At 35.6% G+C, this 13,258-nt stretch overlaps 1 protein-coding gene across 4 annotated transcripts in view; it reads left to right on the forward strand.

Annotated features, from left to right (window-relative positions):
- LOC137226572 (sodium channel protein type 1 subunit alpha) overlaps positions 1 to 13,258 on the forward strand; it is a 164,603-nt gene that overhangs the window by 104,219 nt on the left and 47,126 nt on the right. For 2 of the 4 annotated variants that reach the window (XM_067741673.1, XM_067741672.1), the window contains exons 12-17: positions 696 to 1,076; positions 2,334 to 2,466; positions 3,270 to 3,508; positions 4,913 to 5,086; positions 6,697 to 7,053; positions 8,582 to 9,064. In XM_067741673.1, coding sequence (XP_067597774.1) covers positions 696 to 1,076; positions 2,334 to 2,466; positions 3,270 to 3,508; positions 4,913 to 5,086; positions 6,697 to 7,053; positions 8,582 to 9,064 — 1,767 coding nt within the window. The remainder of the gene's footprint in view (positions 1 to 695; positions 1,077 to 2,333; positions 2,467 to 3,269; positions 3,509 to 4,912; positions 5,087 to 6,696; positions 7,054 to 8,581; positions 9,065 to 13,258) is intronic. The other 2 variants (XM_067741674.1, XM_067741675.1) reach the window with 2 other exon arrangements.

Raw genomic sequence — 13,258 nt, forward strand, 5'->3', positions numbered from 1 at the left:
GACATTTCATCTTTCTGGTCTGCAGCCTTTTTAATGAGAAAAAAAATTGTAGATAACTGATCAGTAATCTATAACTCGTTGGTTATTTTATATTGTTTTTTCATCCCTGCTTTATAAACTATCATGCATGCTTCTGAAAATATTAGTCATGGTATACTTTATCAAAAAGCACATCACTCTGAATTTCAGAAGTCTTCAAGTTCCAACAACACTGTGCCTTTTAGCTGAAACAAGAACAATAATTAATTTAAAGTGATTTTAGAAAGATGGACTAAAACAATTTGTGAAAAGTGTTAGAATTTCTTGAAGGGAAAGAGCAACAGAAACAAATGTGCCCCTGTTAAGGTCATGCTACTGTTATTTATTGAGTGTTTACCATGTCCATAGTAAGGTACTAAAGATGCTTCCTTTTGAATATGAAATATGGTGGTTCAGGGTTTTGTTTTTCAATATCTTTAAGTTGCGATCTATCTCCCCAGTCATTAATCTCAAGGGCTAGAAATCGTCTCTTAGAAAAGTAATTTCATTTAATCCGAATGCACATAAAACGAGAATGTTAATCAAAAAAGAATGAGTCACATTCTGTTTTGAATGCTGAAGTCCCCTTCAACTTAATCTTGCAAAATAAAAGCACATTCCAAATGGCCATATTAATATTATTTTATTATTATTTGTTTTTGGTTTCAAACTTTTAGTCTTTGTTGAGCATCCGTGGCTCCTTATTTTCTCCAAGGCGAAATAGCAGAACAAGCCTTTTCAGCTTCAGAGGGCGAGCAAAGGATGTGGGATCAGAGAATGACTTTGCTGATGATGAACACAGCACCTTCGAGGATAATGAAAGCCGCAGAGACTCCTTATTTGTGCCCCAACGACATGGAGAGCGACGCAACAGTAACCTGAGTCAGACCAGTAGGTCGTCCCGGATGCTGGCCGTGTTTCCAGCTAATGGGAAGATGCACAGCACTGTGGATTGCAATGGTGTGGTTTCCTTGGTTGGTGGACCTTCAGTTCCTACATCGCCTGTTGGACAGCTTCTACCAGAGGTGATAATAGATAAGCCAGCTACTGATGACAATGTAAGGAAGTTTTAAATAGTTCAGGCATGGCTGGCTCATTATTGCTGCACCAGCCAGTGTTTCTACAGAATGGAACCCCTTGAGAATGATACCTGGTTGGTCAAGCTGTGAATGCACCTGCATCTTTTAATATCTTTAAGAGAGTATCCAACTAAAACTTAAGGCTTCAGCACCTTCTTGCATAACACCTGAATGCATTTACTTATTAAACGTGCTAAGGATTAATTAAACACAATAGTAAATGACTGCTTCCAGTTGGAGGATTTGCTATATACCCATGCTGAACTTAGACAGCAGGACATCCTCTAAAGCTCTGGTGTAAGAGTAAATGAACGATTCTTATGTTTAACTGTAAAGGGTGTATAATAAATCTTTCCAACGGATTCTTCAATATAGCTCTGCTTTAGTTTAGAAGATTTTCGAGAACACTGTGCCTGAATAGATAGCTTCAATATTATCTTAAAATTTCTAGTACTCATATTTGTCTTACTAAAAAGAAAATGCTGATATAGGTCTTCTCAAAACTAATCTGAATGAAGAGACACAAATAAAAATATTAATACAGGCAGATAAAAGAATTGTCTGTGTACAAAGTTATGTTATGTGTTTGTGAATGTGTACCCAGATGAGGAATTTCTAAACATATGCTGCCTCTTATTAGACTTGGAAATATATCAGCATGGTGAGGCATGACTAAGTCAGAATTAGATGACTTATTGCTTTGGTACCCTGGATGAAACTGTTGTCCATGCAGCATGTGTTGTTATTTTTTTAACATACAGTTTGTGTTGTCAATGATCATCTATGTCTTGTGTCCAGAAAATGAGATGGCAGCTACGAGTGTTGTAATTATTTGTACTTCTTTAAAAATAAAGGGCTACCTTCTCAACATAAAATGCCTTGATCATTTAGATGTCATTTCAAATCACTACCTTTTACTATTAGTTCAGAAATAAGGAAATTGTTAAATATGTCTCTCACAAATTTATCAATCATATCCAAATTACATTATGTCTCATAAAATTATGAAATCAGAGGGTAAAAAAAAACAACCGTCCGTTTTTGCTGTATGAGTAAATGGTTAACAGTTTGGACATTCCAGGCTAATGATACAATAAGTCAGCAATGTCTGCCATCACCAATTAACTATGAACGTGCATGTCGCATGTGTTTCATGAATTTCACAGCGTCACATTGGTTGTTCACTTATCATATTGCTCAAGTTAATCATTTAATACATTAGCATTTTCTTTACAGGGAACAACCACTGAAACTGACATGAGAAAGAGAAGATCAAGTTCTTTTCATGTTTCCATGGACTTTCTAGAAGATCCTTCTCAAAGGCAAAGAGCAATGAGCATAGCCAGCATTTTAACAAATACAGTAGAAGGTTTGTAACAAATTCCGTTTCCGTTTCAGTTGTTTTCACTGAGCTTATATTGTCTCATTCGAAACGAATGTCTCTGTGAGTTGGAAGCAGTGTATTCTAAAGAGAACATAACAGGTCTTATTTAAGAATTATTTGTTATACTTACTCCTGTATTCTAGAAGCTTTAAAAAAAGTTACTTAAATTCCGTGATATTGCAACTAAAGAATGTATCCTGTGTGTGGCAACTCCTTGAAAATGCAGAATAAAGCATTTCTGTTAGGGGTTTCTAATCCCATTAGTCATGGTGTTCCTCTCTTCTGTTCCACTTAGCGTAGGACTTCCTAAATACTCTCAAGATTGGAGGGGAGGAGTGGGTCATTCTCACAAAATAAAAACAAATTAAAAAGATGATTCTTGGCTCTACCCTATCTCTCTGTCCTATGTCTTATAGCCTGAGGATGACACCATAGCCAGACATTAACATAGGATTACACACAGTCTACACTACTCCAACCCATATTCTTATTGAGACTTCATTTAAAAGACCATTCACTTAAGGCAAAGTATGGAACCACAGGATCAATGCATAAGAGAAGAAAACCATTCTTTGCTACCTCTGTTCTATGTTTATGTGTGAAGAAATATTTTGGGCCGTCTAAAGATTAAATTGTATAGTTTTTTTAAATCAAGTATAAAAGAGGTTGACTGTTGCAAATGGAAATGTGTTGGTTACTAAAAAGAAGTCTAGTCGATTTGAAAGGAATATATGTGTGTAAAAATATCTTTTGGTGGTTGGTTTTATTTATTTTTTTTTTAAATCTAGAACTTGAAGAATCCAGGCAGAAATGCCCACCCTGTTGGTATAAATTTTCCAACATGTTCTTAATCTGGGACTGCTCGCCACATTGGTTAAAAGTGAAACATATTGTCAACCTGGTTGTGATGGACCCATTTGTTGACCTGGCCATCACCATCTGTATTGTCTTAAATACTCTGTTCATGGCCATGGAACACTATCCCATGACGGACCATTTCAATAATGTGCTTACAGTAGGAAACTTGGTAAGCATATTGGAAGGTAAATGTGTTCAGTCTTCAAACTTTCTGTTTGAGAAACTCTTTACATTTAATAACTTACAGCAGTCTTTCCACCACCCTTTCTACCTCCTGACTCCCAAAAGATGGGAATTATATCTATCTGGATATATCCTACTTTTGCCAAAAATAACAGCCCTTAAGATCAAAGCAGAAACTGGGAAAGAGAGCAATAGGCACAGGCCTACAGTACTACTTGAAAAGTCAATATTGTTATTTATAACTATTTAAAGCTACAGAAGCAGTCCATAGTTTAAGGACACACTTTTTGAAATGATGTTATCACAGTTTCCCTACCTGTAGAAGGCTAAAATAAAATTACAGACCTTTTTATCTTGCTTAGTCATCATCATTATAAGCAATAGTTTAACAACTCAAAAATGTCTCCAGCTTTTCCACTTCCAGGATCTAGGTAGACCATGTATTGTTTAATCCATCTATTTTAGATCAAATCCATAAAATATTGAAAACGTCCAGTATATTTTGTGTATTATATGATTAACAGTGCCACTTCTGGTGAAGGTTGCCATTAAATTCTTTCTCTTCTGTGCTTAAAAACCATAAATTATTAAAGTGTTTGTCTGTTGACTCAACATAGGAATATTAGCTTTTATTTGCTGAAAGAATGGTCTCTAAAATAATGTATGCATTTTCCATAATATTTGTTTTAGGGTTTAAGGTTTTTGATGGTGGAAAGCAAAACATGTAAAGCATCCTGAATTATAGTATTTCTATTTTTAAAGCTTTAGTATTTATATAAGTTTAACCAAAAAGTTTGTTCGGATTTTTCTGTAAGATGTTACATAAGAGGATTGGCCAACCCAATACTATGGAAGTAAATTAATTTTTTTCATGTGCATAACAAATACTGATAATAGTAATGCACATATTATAATATAGTTACATATGTATAATGACAACTATCTGATTAGAGGGAAATGTGAATAAGCTTATAGATACATAAAACTGTTTATGGGAAAATCTTGTCAGTAGCTGTGCTGTATGAAGTCTGAAGGAAAATGCAGTTTGATGTGATGGAAAGAACACTGGTTAAAAATAGATTTGCTCTCAATCCTAGTTTTGCCGTTTTCTAGTTGATATTCGGCAAATCATTGCACCCATCTGAAGACCTGTTTCCTCATCTGTAAAGTCATGGTTATAATTCCTGCATTATGTGTTTAATAGCGTTTCTGTTGAGGATAAAATGAAATAACTTATATGAGAGCTTTTCATCAACTATAAATTACTATGCAAATGTAAGCTAGTAATATAATCATGACTAGTATAAACATTTTGTTCTAAAAGCAAATATTATGTCATTCCACTTTATCATTATCTGATGGAATTAGAGTAACTTTGTTTTGATCTTAGGTTTTCACTGGGATCTTTACAGCAGAAATGTTTCTGAAAATTATTGCCATGGATCCTTACTATTATTTCCAAGAAGGCTGGAATATCTTTGATGGTTTTATTGTAACGCTTAGCCTGGTAGAACTTGGCCTGGCCAACGTGGAAGGATTATCAGTTCTCCGTTCATTCCGATTGGTAAAACAAAACAAAACAAAACAGCACAAAGACAAAAACCTTTCCAACAAGCATCATAGGTTTTATATCATAGGTTTTACCACACACCATTAACATTTTAAGTTTTTGTGTGACATTTGCATTGTCAAAAACAGTCCCTAAATGGAAAAAAAAATTGTTCCCACTTATTTAGAAAAAACTTTATTGCAAAATCCTAGTCACATAAAGTTTCATATATTGCTCAGTTACCATTCTGACTAATTATTGTTTCTAGATATGACTATAGTTAATATTTCTGGATCTAAGAAAATATTTTAATGAAAATGTATCACATTTTAATAGGGCTTTGAAAATATAAACACCCTTATATAGTGGTGGATGACAATCAGATATAAGATGTGCATGTAGAAACTCTTCCTAATTCTACCTCTGGAAAATATGCTCCTTCCCAAAATCAGACAAGAGAAATCTGTAGGATTACTTGCTATGTCCACTGATTCACATATATGTCCTTGCAAATCAGGGAAAGAATTATAAAGTCATGGGAGGTATTCCAGGTTTTTAAATGCAGGTACATCTAGCTATGTCAGTGCTCCAAAGGAGCATTATGAATAATAAACACTTTTCTCTACTTATAGCAGGGCTCAATGTGATGGTACTTTGCATGCTATTGACAAATGAGTATCTTTGAGCAGAGATCATTGAGATCACATGTTAATATTAGTGTCAGGCCTGGTATGCCTTACAACCACCTTCACAAAACAAATTAAGGACAGTTGGTCCCCAAGTAATCATTAAAAATTCACTCTCAGGGAAATTGATCTCAAGGTTAAAATATGGAAGAATCAGATTCTTCCTAGGGGGAGTCCAAAAATTAGCCATGCACCTGAAAGTCATCAAGGGCAGGGCAGATGTAAGAGAGTCTTTTTGTTTTGGTTTTTTTGTTTGTTTTGTTTTGTTTTTAGATAAGAAGCTCCCAATGGGAAGACCTTTACTTCTTATTTGGTAAAGTGCAACATTTGCTCACAGCTCTCTGTCCTTGATAGATTAGGAAATGTGTCTTGGAGTAAAGATAAGCACTGACACAAAGACATCCAGACAGCCTGCTCTCCATGCCTTTTGCTTAGGAGAGTGGTGCTGTGACAGTGCAGTGGCACCAGGTCATTTCTAATTGGTTAAGGTCCAGAGGTGGATGGATTTAAAAGTTTGGAAAGCAAAGTGCAAGAATGCAAGGTGGCTCTTGCATATTTCCCCAGTGAAGATTGGTAGATTGTAAGTTCTTCAGTCAGTAGTGGGTAGATTGTAAGTTCTACAATCAGTAGTGGTCCAGGATATCCACTAGCTTTTTTTTTTTAATCTCTTTTGTTATAGATATATCTTTCTTATTGAGTTATAATTGATATAACATTATATTAGTTTCAGGTATACAACATATGATCCAATATTTGTATATATTGCAAAATGATCACTACAGTAAGTCCAGTTAACATCCATCACCATGCTTAGTTATAACATCTGCTTAGCAGATGTTGTAAGAAATTCAATTTTAATCACTTCTTAGTAAAGCTCAATATATGTAATGCTTTTAAAGATTGATCATAATAATATACATTATTTTTTTAATTTTCCAGCTCCGAGTTTTCAAGTTGGCAAAATCTTGGCCAACATTAAATATGCTAATAAAGATTATCGGCAATTCAGTGGGGGCTCTGGGAAATCTAACCTTGGTGTTGGCCATCATCGTCTTCATTTTTGCTGTGGTCGGCATGCAACTCTTTGGTAAAAGCTACAAAGATTGTGTCTGCAAGATCTCTAGTGACTGTCAACTCCCACGCTGGCACATGAATGACTTCTTCCACTCCTTCCTGATTGTGTTCCGAGTGCTGTGTGGAGAGTGGATAGAGACCATGTGGGACTGCATGGAGGTCGCCGGTCAAGCCATGTGCCTTACTGTCTTCATGATGGTCATGGTCATTGGAAACCTGGTGGTATGTACCCATTTAAGAAATGTGTTTCAGAAATACACTAAGAGCATAATGAAATGATGACCATTTTGTCCAAAACAAAGACTATGATTATTAATTTTAATATCAAAGTATCAAAGTCTATTACCTTTGACACACTTACAGTCTCACTTTGACAACATAACCATATAGCAGTGACCATACAATATTTATACTCAACTCCATTTTGTCAATCATTTCATGTGAATTCCAATAGAGTATCATATTGAAGACAGGCCTAGTAGGAAATGTTGGGAACATTTCATAAATTCAGATCCAAGGAAGGGAGAAGTCTGAAGAATAAACTTAGAGAAAGCCCAGTCTTACTTGACAGTATAGTACTAAAAAGTGGTGCCTTTAAATGTTCCTAGTTATTTCCCCTTTTCCTTGCCCCTTCATGGTAGTTAGCATTCAGTCACTCTATGTCATATGGCAGATGCGTGAACCAACCTGGATTAACCAATCCTTTAGTGGCTCTATTAACCAAACAAAGGTTGGCTAATGATGCCTGAGATTACCCAAATGGAGTAACTGATCAATCTTCTCTCTTAAGTTTGGAACATTACTGTTATAGTACAGAAATATATAATATACTCCAAAGGATATGTACATTAATATTACAGTCTCATGGAAATATTAGCGACTGATTATGAACAGTTGCCTAATTAGTGAACAGTGGAGTATGAGAAATGCAGTAGATCAAGAAAACATGTGTTGATGCCTATGTTAAGCTCATAATTCTCGTTCTGGGTCATAATGGTTATTTTTCAATTAATATCCAATTTAATATCTCTCTTCATCAAAAAAAGAAACTAAAATGCATTTAAAGGCATAATTTTAAACACTAACGAATTTTAAGTTTAGAACTCTTATATAGAACATGTATAAATCTTGTTTCTTATATTCATACAATTTTAAATTTAGTAAAACCATAGGTCAGCTCATTCAGCATCTTCATTTTATAAGTAGGGGAACTTGAGACCAACAGAAATCATGTCTTTGCCCATGGATGAACAGTGAAGTAGCTATTGAACCAGACCACAAATTCAGATCACCCAATTTCTTTTTTTTTTTTAATTAATTAATTAATTTATTTTGGCTGCGTTGGGTCTTCATTTCTGTGTGCGGGCTTTCTATAGTTGCAGCTAGCGGGGGCTACTCTTTGTTGCAGTGTGTGAGCTTCTCCTTGCAGTGGCTTCTCTTGCTGCAGAGCATGGGCTCTAGGCACACGGGCTTCAGTAGTTGTGGCGCACGGGCTTAGTTGCTCCACGGCATGTGGGATCTTCCCGGACCAGGGATCGAACCCATGTCCCCTGCATTGGCAGGCGGATTCTTAACCACTGTGCCACCAGGGAAGTCCCTAGATCACCCAACTTCTGATCACTGTGCTGTGGTGTTTCTTGTCTAGTTGTTAGAACTTATAGTTTCCTCCACACTTCGAGAAATAAGTGATCTCAATCTGCTCTTCTTCACATTGGGGTGAGATTATAATGATGTTTGTATTATTTTTAAGGTCCTGAACCTCTTTTTGGCCTTGCTCCTGAGCTCATTTAGTGCAGACAACCTTGCAGCCACTGATGATGATAATGAAATGAACAATCTCCAAATTGCTGTGGATAGGATGCACAAGGGAATAGCTTATGTGAAGAGAAAAATATATGAATTTATTCAACAGTCCTTCATTAGAAAACAAAAGATTTTAGATGAAATTAAACCACTTGATGATCTAAACAACAAGAAAGACAGTTGTATGTCCAATCATACAACAGAAATTGGGAAAGATCTTGACTATCTTAAAGATGTAAATGGAACCACAAGTGGAATAGGAACTGGCAGCAGTGTTGAAAAATACATTATCGATGAAAGTGATTACATGTCGTTCATACACAATCCCAGTCTTACTGTGACTGTACCGATTGCTGTAGGAGAGTCTGACTTTGAAAATTTAAACACAGAGGACTTTAGTAGTGAATCAGATCTGGAAGAAAGCAAAGAGGTAAGATTTTATAGATGTGGGTGGGTATAAATGTATATGTGTATACTTGTATTATATTGCCTGTATTTATGATTATATATTCTCCATGTAGAATATTTTTGCCATCATATAAAATATTTTTTCATTGAAGAACCAAAGATTTAAGCTCAGTGAGGTGATTAATAAATTGAAGAATAATATATGTATAAGTTTTCTCATCCTAAGTAATGGATATTTGTTAGATAATGAATGAATGAATGATCCAAGAAATGAACAAGCATCATCAGATTTAATCCTTGTAATAACCTCAAAAGGATGTGTTATTTTTCTAACTTTTCAGATAAGAAAACTAGCTTAGGAAGTTTAAGATCATGTAGCTAATGAGGGAGTATAGCTGAGAATTGAATTCATAATCTTTGTTTATGCATTCTGTATATCTGACACCATACTCATTAGCTCACTTACATGGAAGAGAACTGAGCAACAAGAAATAGTCTATGTCATTCCTCCGATTAAAACTACACTGATCTGCATATTAATCTTCCAGGCTGCCATAACAATGTACCACACACTGGGTGGCTGCAACAATCAAAATGTATTTTCTCACATTTCTGGAGACTGGAAAGTCCAAGGTCAAGGCGCTAGGAGGGTCAGTGTCTGGGGAGAGCTCTCACCTTTGGGTGTGGATAGCTGCCTTCTGTGTCCTCATTTGGCCGTTCCTCAATGCATGGGCATATGGATAAATAGCTCTGGTCTCTCTTCTTATAAGAGCACCAGTGCTGCTGGATTAAGATTGCACCCTTATGACCTCACTTAACCTTTATCACTACTTCACAGGACATATCTCCAAATAGAGTCACATTGGGAGTTAGGGCTTCAAAATATTAATTTTTTTTTTTTTTTTTTTTTGTTTTTTTTGCGGTACGCGGGCCTCTCATTGCTGTGGCCTCTCCCATTGCAGAGCACAGGCTCCGGACGCGCAGGCTCAGTGGCCATGGCCCACGGGCCCAGCCGCTCCACGGCATGTGGGATCCTCCCAGACCAGGGCACGAACCCGTGTCCCCTGCATCGACAGGCGGGCCCTCAACCACTGCGCCACCAGGGAAGCCCAAATTTTGAGGGAACACAATTCAGTCCATAGTAACTGACTTAGAAATATTAAGCTAAAACTCTAATGGATATAAAAGATAATTCCGAAGAAGTCTAGAACAAACCACCTTCATTTCCCACTTATTGTGTGGAAGTCCCAAAAATGGTAAGGTGCCTTAGGTTACACAGTCCAAATTTTTAAATATTTATTTAAAGACTATTTTTTAGAACAGTTTTACGTTTACATAAAAATTGAAAGGAAGGCAGAAAAATTTCCACATACTCCCTGCCCCCCACACATATATAACCTCCCCCATTATCACCATCCCCTACCAGAGTGGTATATTTGTTACAGTTGCGGAATCTACATTGATGTGTCATTATCACCCGAAGTCCATAGTTTACATTTGGGTTCACTTTTGGTATTGTCCGTTTTATGAGTTTGGACAAACGTATAAAGACATTTATCCACCCTTATAGTATCACACAGAGCAGTTTCATGGATCTAAAAATACTCTGTGCTATGCCTATTCATCCTTCCCTCTACGCTAACCCCTGGCAGTCACTGATCTGTAACTGTTTTTGCCTTTTCCAGAGTATTATATAGTTAGAGTCATATAATATGTAGCCTTTTCACACTGGCTTCCTTTATTTAGTAATACACATTTAAGTTTCTTCTGTGTCTTTTTATGGCTTGATAGTTCATTTCTTTCAGTGCTAAGTAATATTTTGTAGTCTGGATGTTTAGTTGTCCATTCACCCACTGAAGGACATCTCGGTTGCTTCCAAGTTTTGGCAAATGTGAATAAAGCTGCTATAAACATCCATGTGCAGGTTTCTGTGTGGATATAAGTTTTCAGCTCATTTGGTTAAGTACCAGGGATGGCAATTTCTGGATGGTATGCTAAGTGTTTTGTTTTGTAAGAAATTGCCAAACTGTGTTCCAAAGTGGCTGTATGATTTTGCACAGCCACTAGCAATGAATGAGAGCTCCTGTTGCCCCACAGCATTTGGTGTTGTCAGTGTTCTGGATTTTGGCCATTCTAATAGATGTGTAGTGGTACCCCATTGTTTTTTAGTTTACATTTTATGATGACATATGATGTGGAGCATCTTTTTATATGCTTCTTTGTCATCTATATGTCTTCTTTGATGAGGTATCTTTTAAGAGCTTTGACCTGTTTTCTGATCAAGTTGTTTGTTTTCTTATTGTTAAGTTTTGAGAATTCTTTGTACATTTTGAATAACAGTCCTTTATCAGCTTTGTTTTTGCAAATATTTTCTCCTAATATGGCTTGTCTTCTTACTCTCTTGACAATGTCTTTCACAGAGCAGATATTTTTAATTTTAATTAAATCCAGTTTATTAACTCTCTCTGTCATGTATTGTGCTTTTGGTATCGTATCTAAAAAGTCATCACCTTTTCCAAGATCATTATATTTTCTCCTGTTATCTTCTAGGAGATTTATAGCTTTGCATGTTTACATTTAGGTCTGTGATCCATTTTGAGTTAATGTCTGTGAAGGGTATAAGGTCTGTGTCTAGATTCATTTTTTGCCTGTAGACGTCCAGTAGTTCCAGTACCATTTGTTGGAAAAGACTATCTTTGCTCCATAATATTGCCTTTGCTCCTTTACCAAAGATCTGTTGACTAGATTCATGTGGGTATATTTCTGGGGTTTCTATTCTATTCTGTTTATCTGTTTGTCTGTTCTTTCACCCATACCACACTGTCTTGATTACTGTAGCTTTATGTATGTCTTTAAGTCAGGTAGTGGCAATCCTGACTTTTTCCTTTTCCTTTGGTATTGTGTTAGCTACTCTAGGTCTTTTGCCTCTTCATATACACTTTAGAATCAGTTTGTAGATATTGACAAAATAACTTGTTGGGAGTTTGATTGAGATTGCATTGATCAATAGATCAATATAGATCAAGTTGGGAAAAACTGACATCTTGACAATATTGAGTCTTCCTATTCATGAACATAGAATATCTCCCACTTTATTTAGTTCTTTGTTTCTTTCATTAGAATTTTATAGTTTTCCTCATATAGACCTTATACACATTAGATTTATACCTAAGTATTTTATTTATGCAGTGCTAACATAATGGCATTTTTTAATTTCAAACCCCACTTGTTAAATGTTAGTCCATAGGAAAGTGATGAACTTTTGTGTATTAACTTTGTAATCTGCAACCTTGTTATAATCACTTATTAGTTCCAGGAGGTTTTTGTTTTTGTTTTTGTTTTTTTATGTTTTGTAGATTCTTTGGATTTTCTACATAAACAATAATGTCATCTGCCAACAAAGACAGTTTTACTTCTTGCTTCCTAATCAGTTACGTTTTGTTTCCTTTTCTTGTCTAATTGCATTAGTTATGACTTCCAGTACAGTGTTGAAAAGGAGTGGTGAGAAGGGATATACTTGTCTTGTTCCTGATCTTAGTAGGAAAGCTTTTAGTTTCTCATAATTAAGTACAATGTTAGCTATAGGTTTTTTGTAGATGGTCTTTATCAAGTTAAGAAAGTTTCTCTCTATTCCTAGTTTACTGAGAGATTTTTATCATGAATGGGTGCTATTTGTTGTCAAATGTGTCCTCTGCATCCACTGATATCATCGTGTGATGTTTCTTCTTTAGATTATTGATGTGATAGATTACATTAATTCATATAGTCTAAATATTTTAAAATACTTTAAATACTAAATATTTAAAATATTCAGAGGATCAAATACTATCAACGATATTTTATTAGGGATAAAGTTCTACTAGAATATTACCATGTCCAAGGTAATGCATTTTGACAGTTGATCAAGTAAGATATCATAAGCATGTGAATTATTGCCTCTGTCCCTTTAAAGATGTTTCAAGGTTTTATAAGTCTCTGAATAGGCTAAGTCATCCATTACTCTTCAGAATGGAGCTAATATCAGAGCTGGAAGCTGCCGCCTTGACCCCAGCCTGTGGGCTTCCTTAGGTAAATCAGATTTGTGTAATGATAGGGGGAGAGAAAGCATGTAGAGATGTAATTGTGGGTAGATCCTCATTACATTTCACATGTCTATGGAAATGGATTTGGGAGATAAAAATTACAGATCATTTTTGCAAAGCATTGTAAAATTTTT

Source organism: Pseudorca crassidens, chromosome 6 (genome assembly GCF_039906515.1).
Source record: "Pseudorca crassidens isolate mPseCra1 chromosome 6, mPseCra1.hap1, whole genome shotgun sequence".
Lineage (NCBI taxonomy): Eukaryota > Metazoa > Chordata > Mammalia > Artiodactyla > Delphinidae > Pseudorca > Pseudorca crassidens.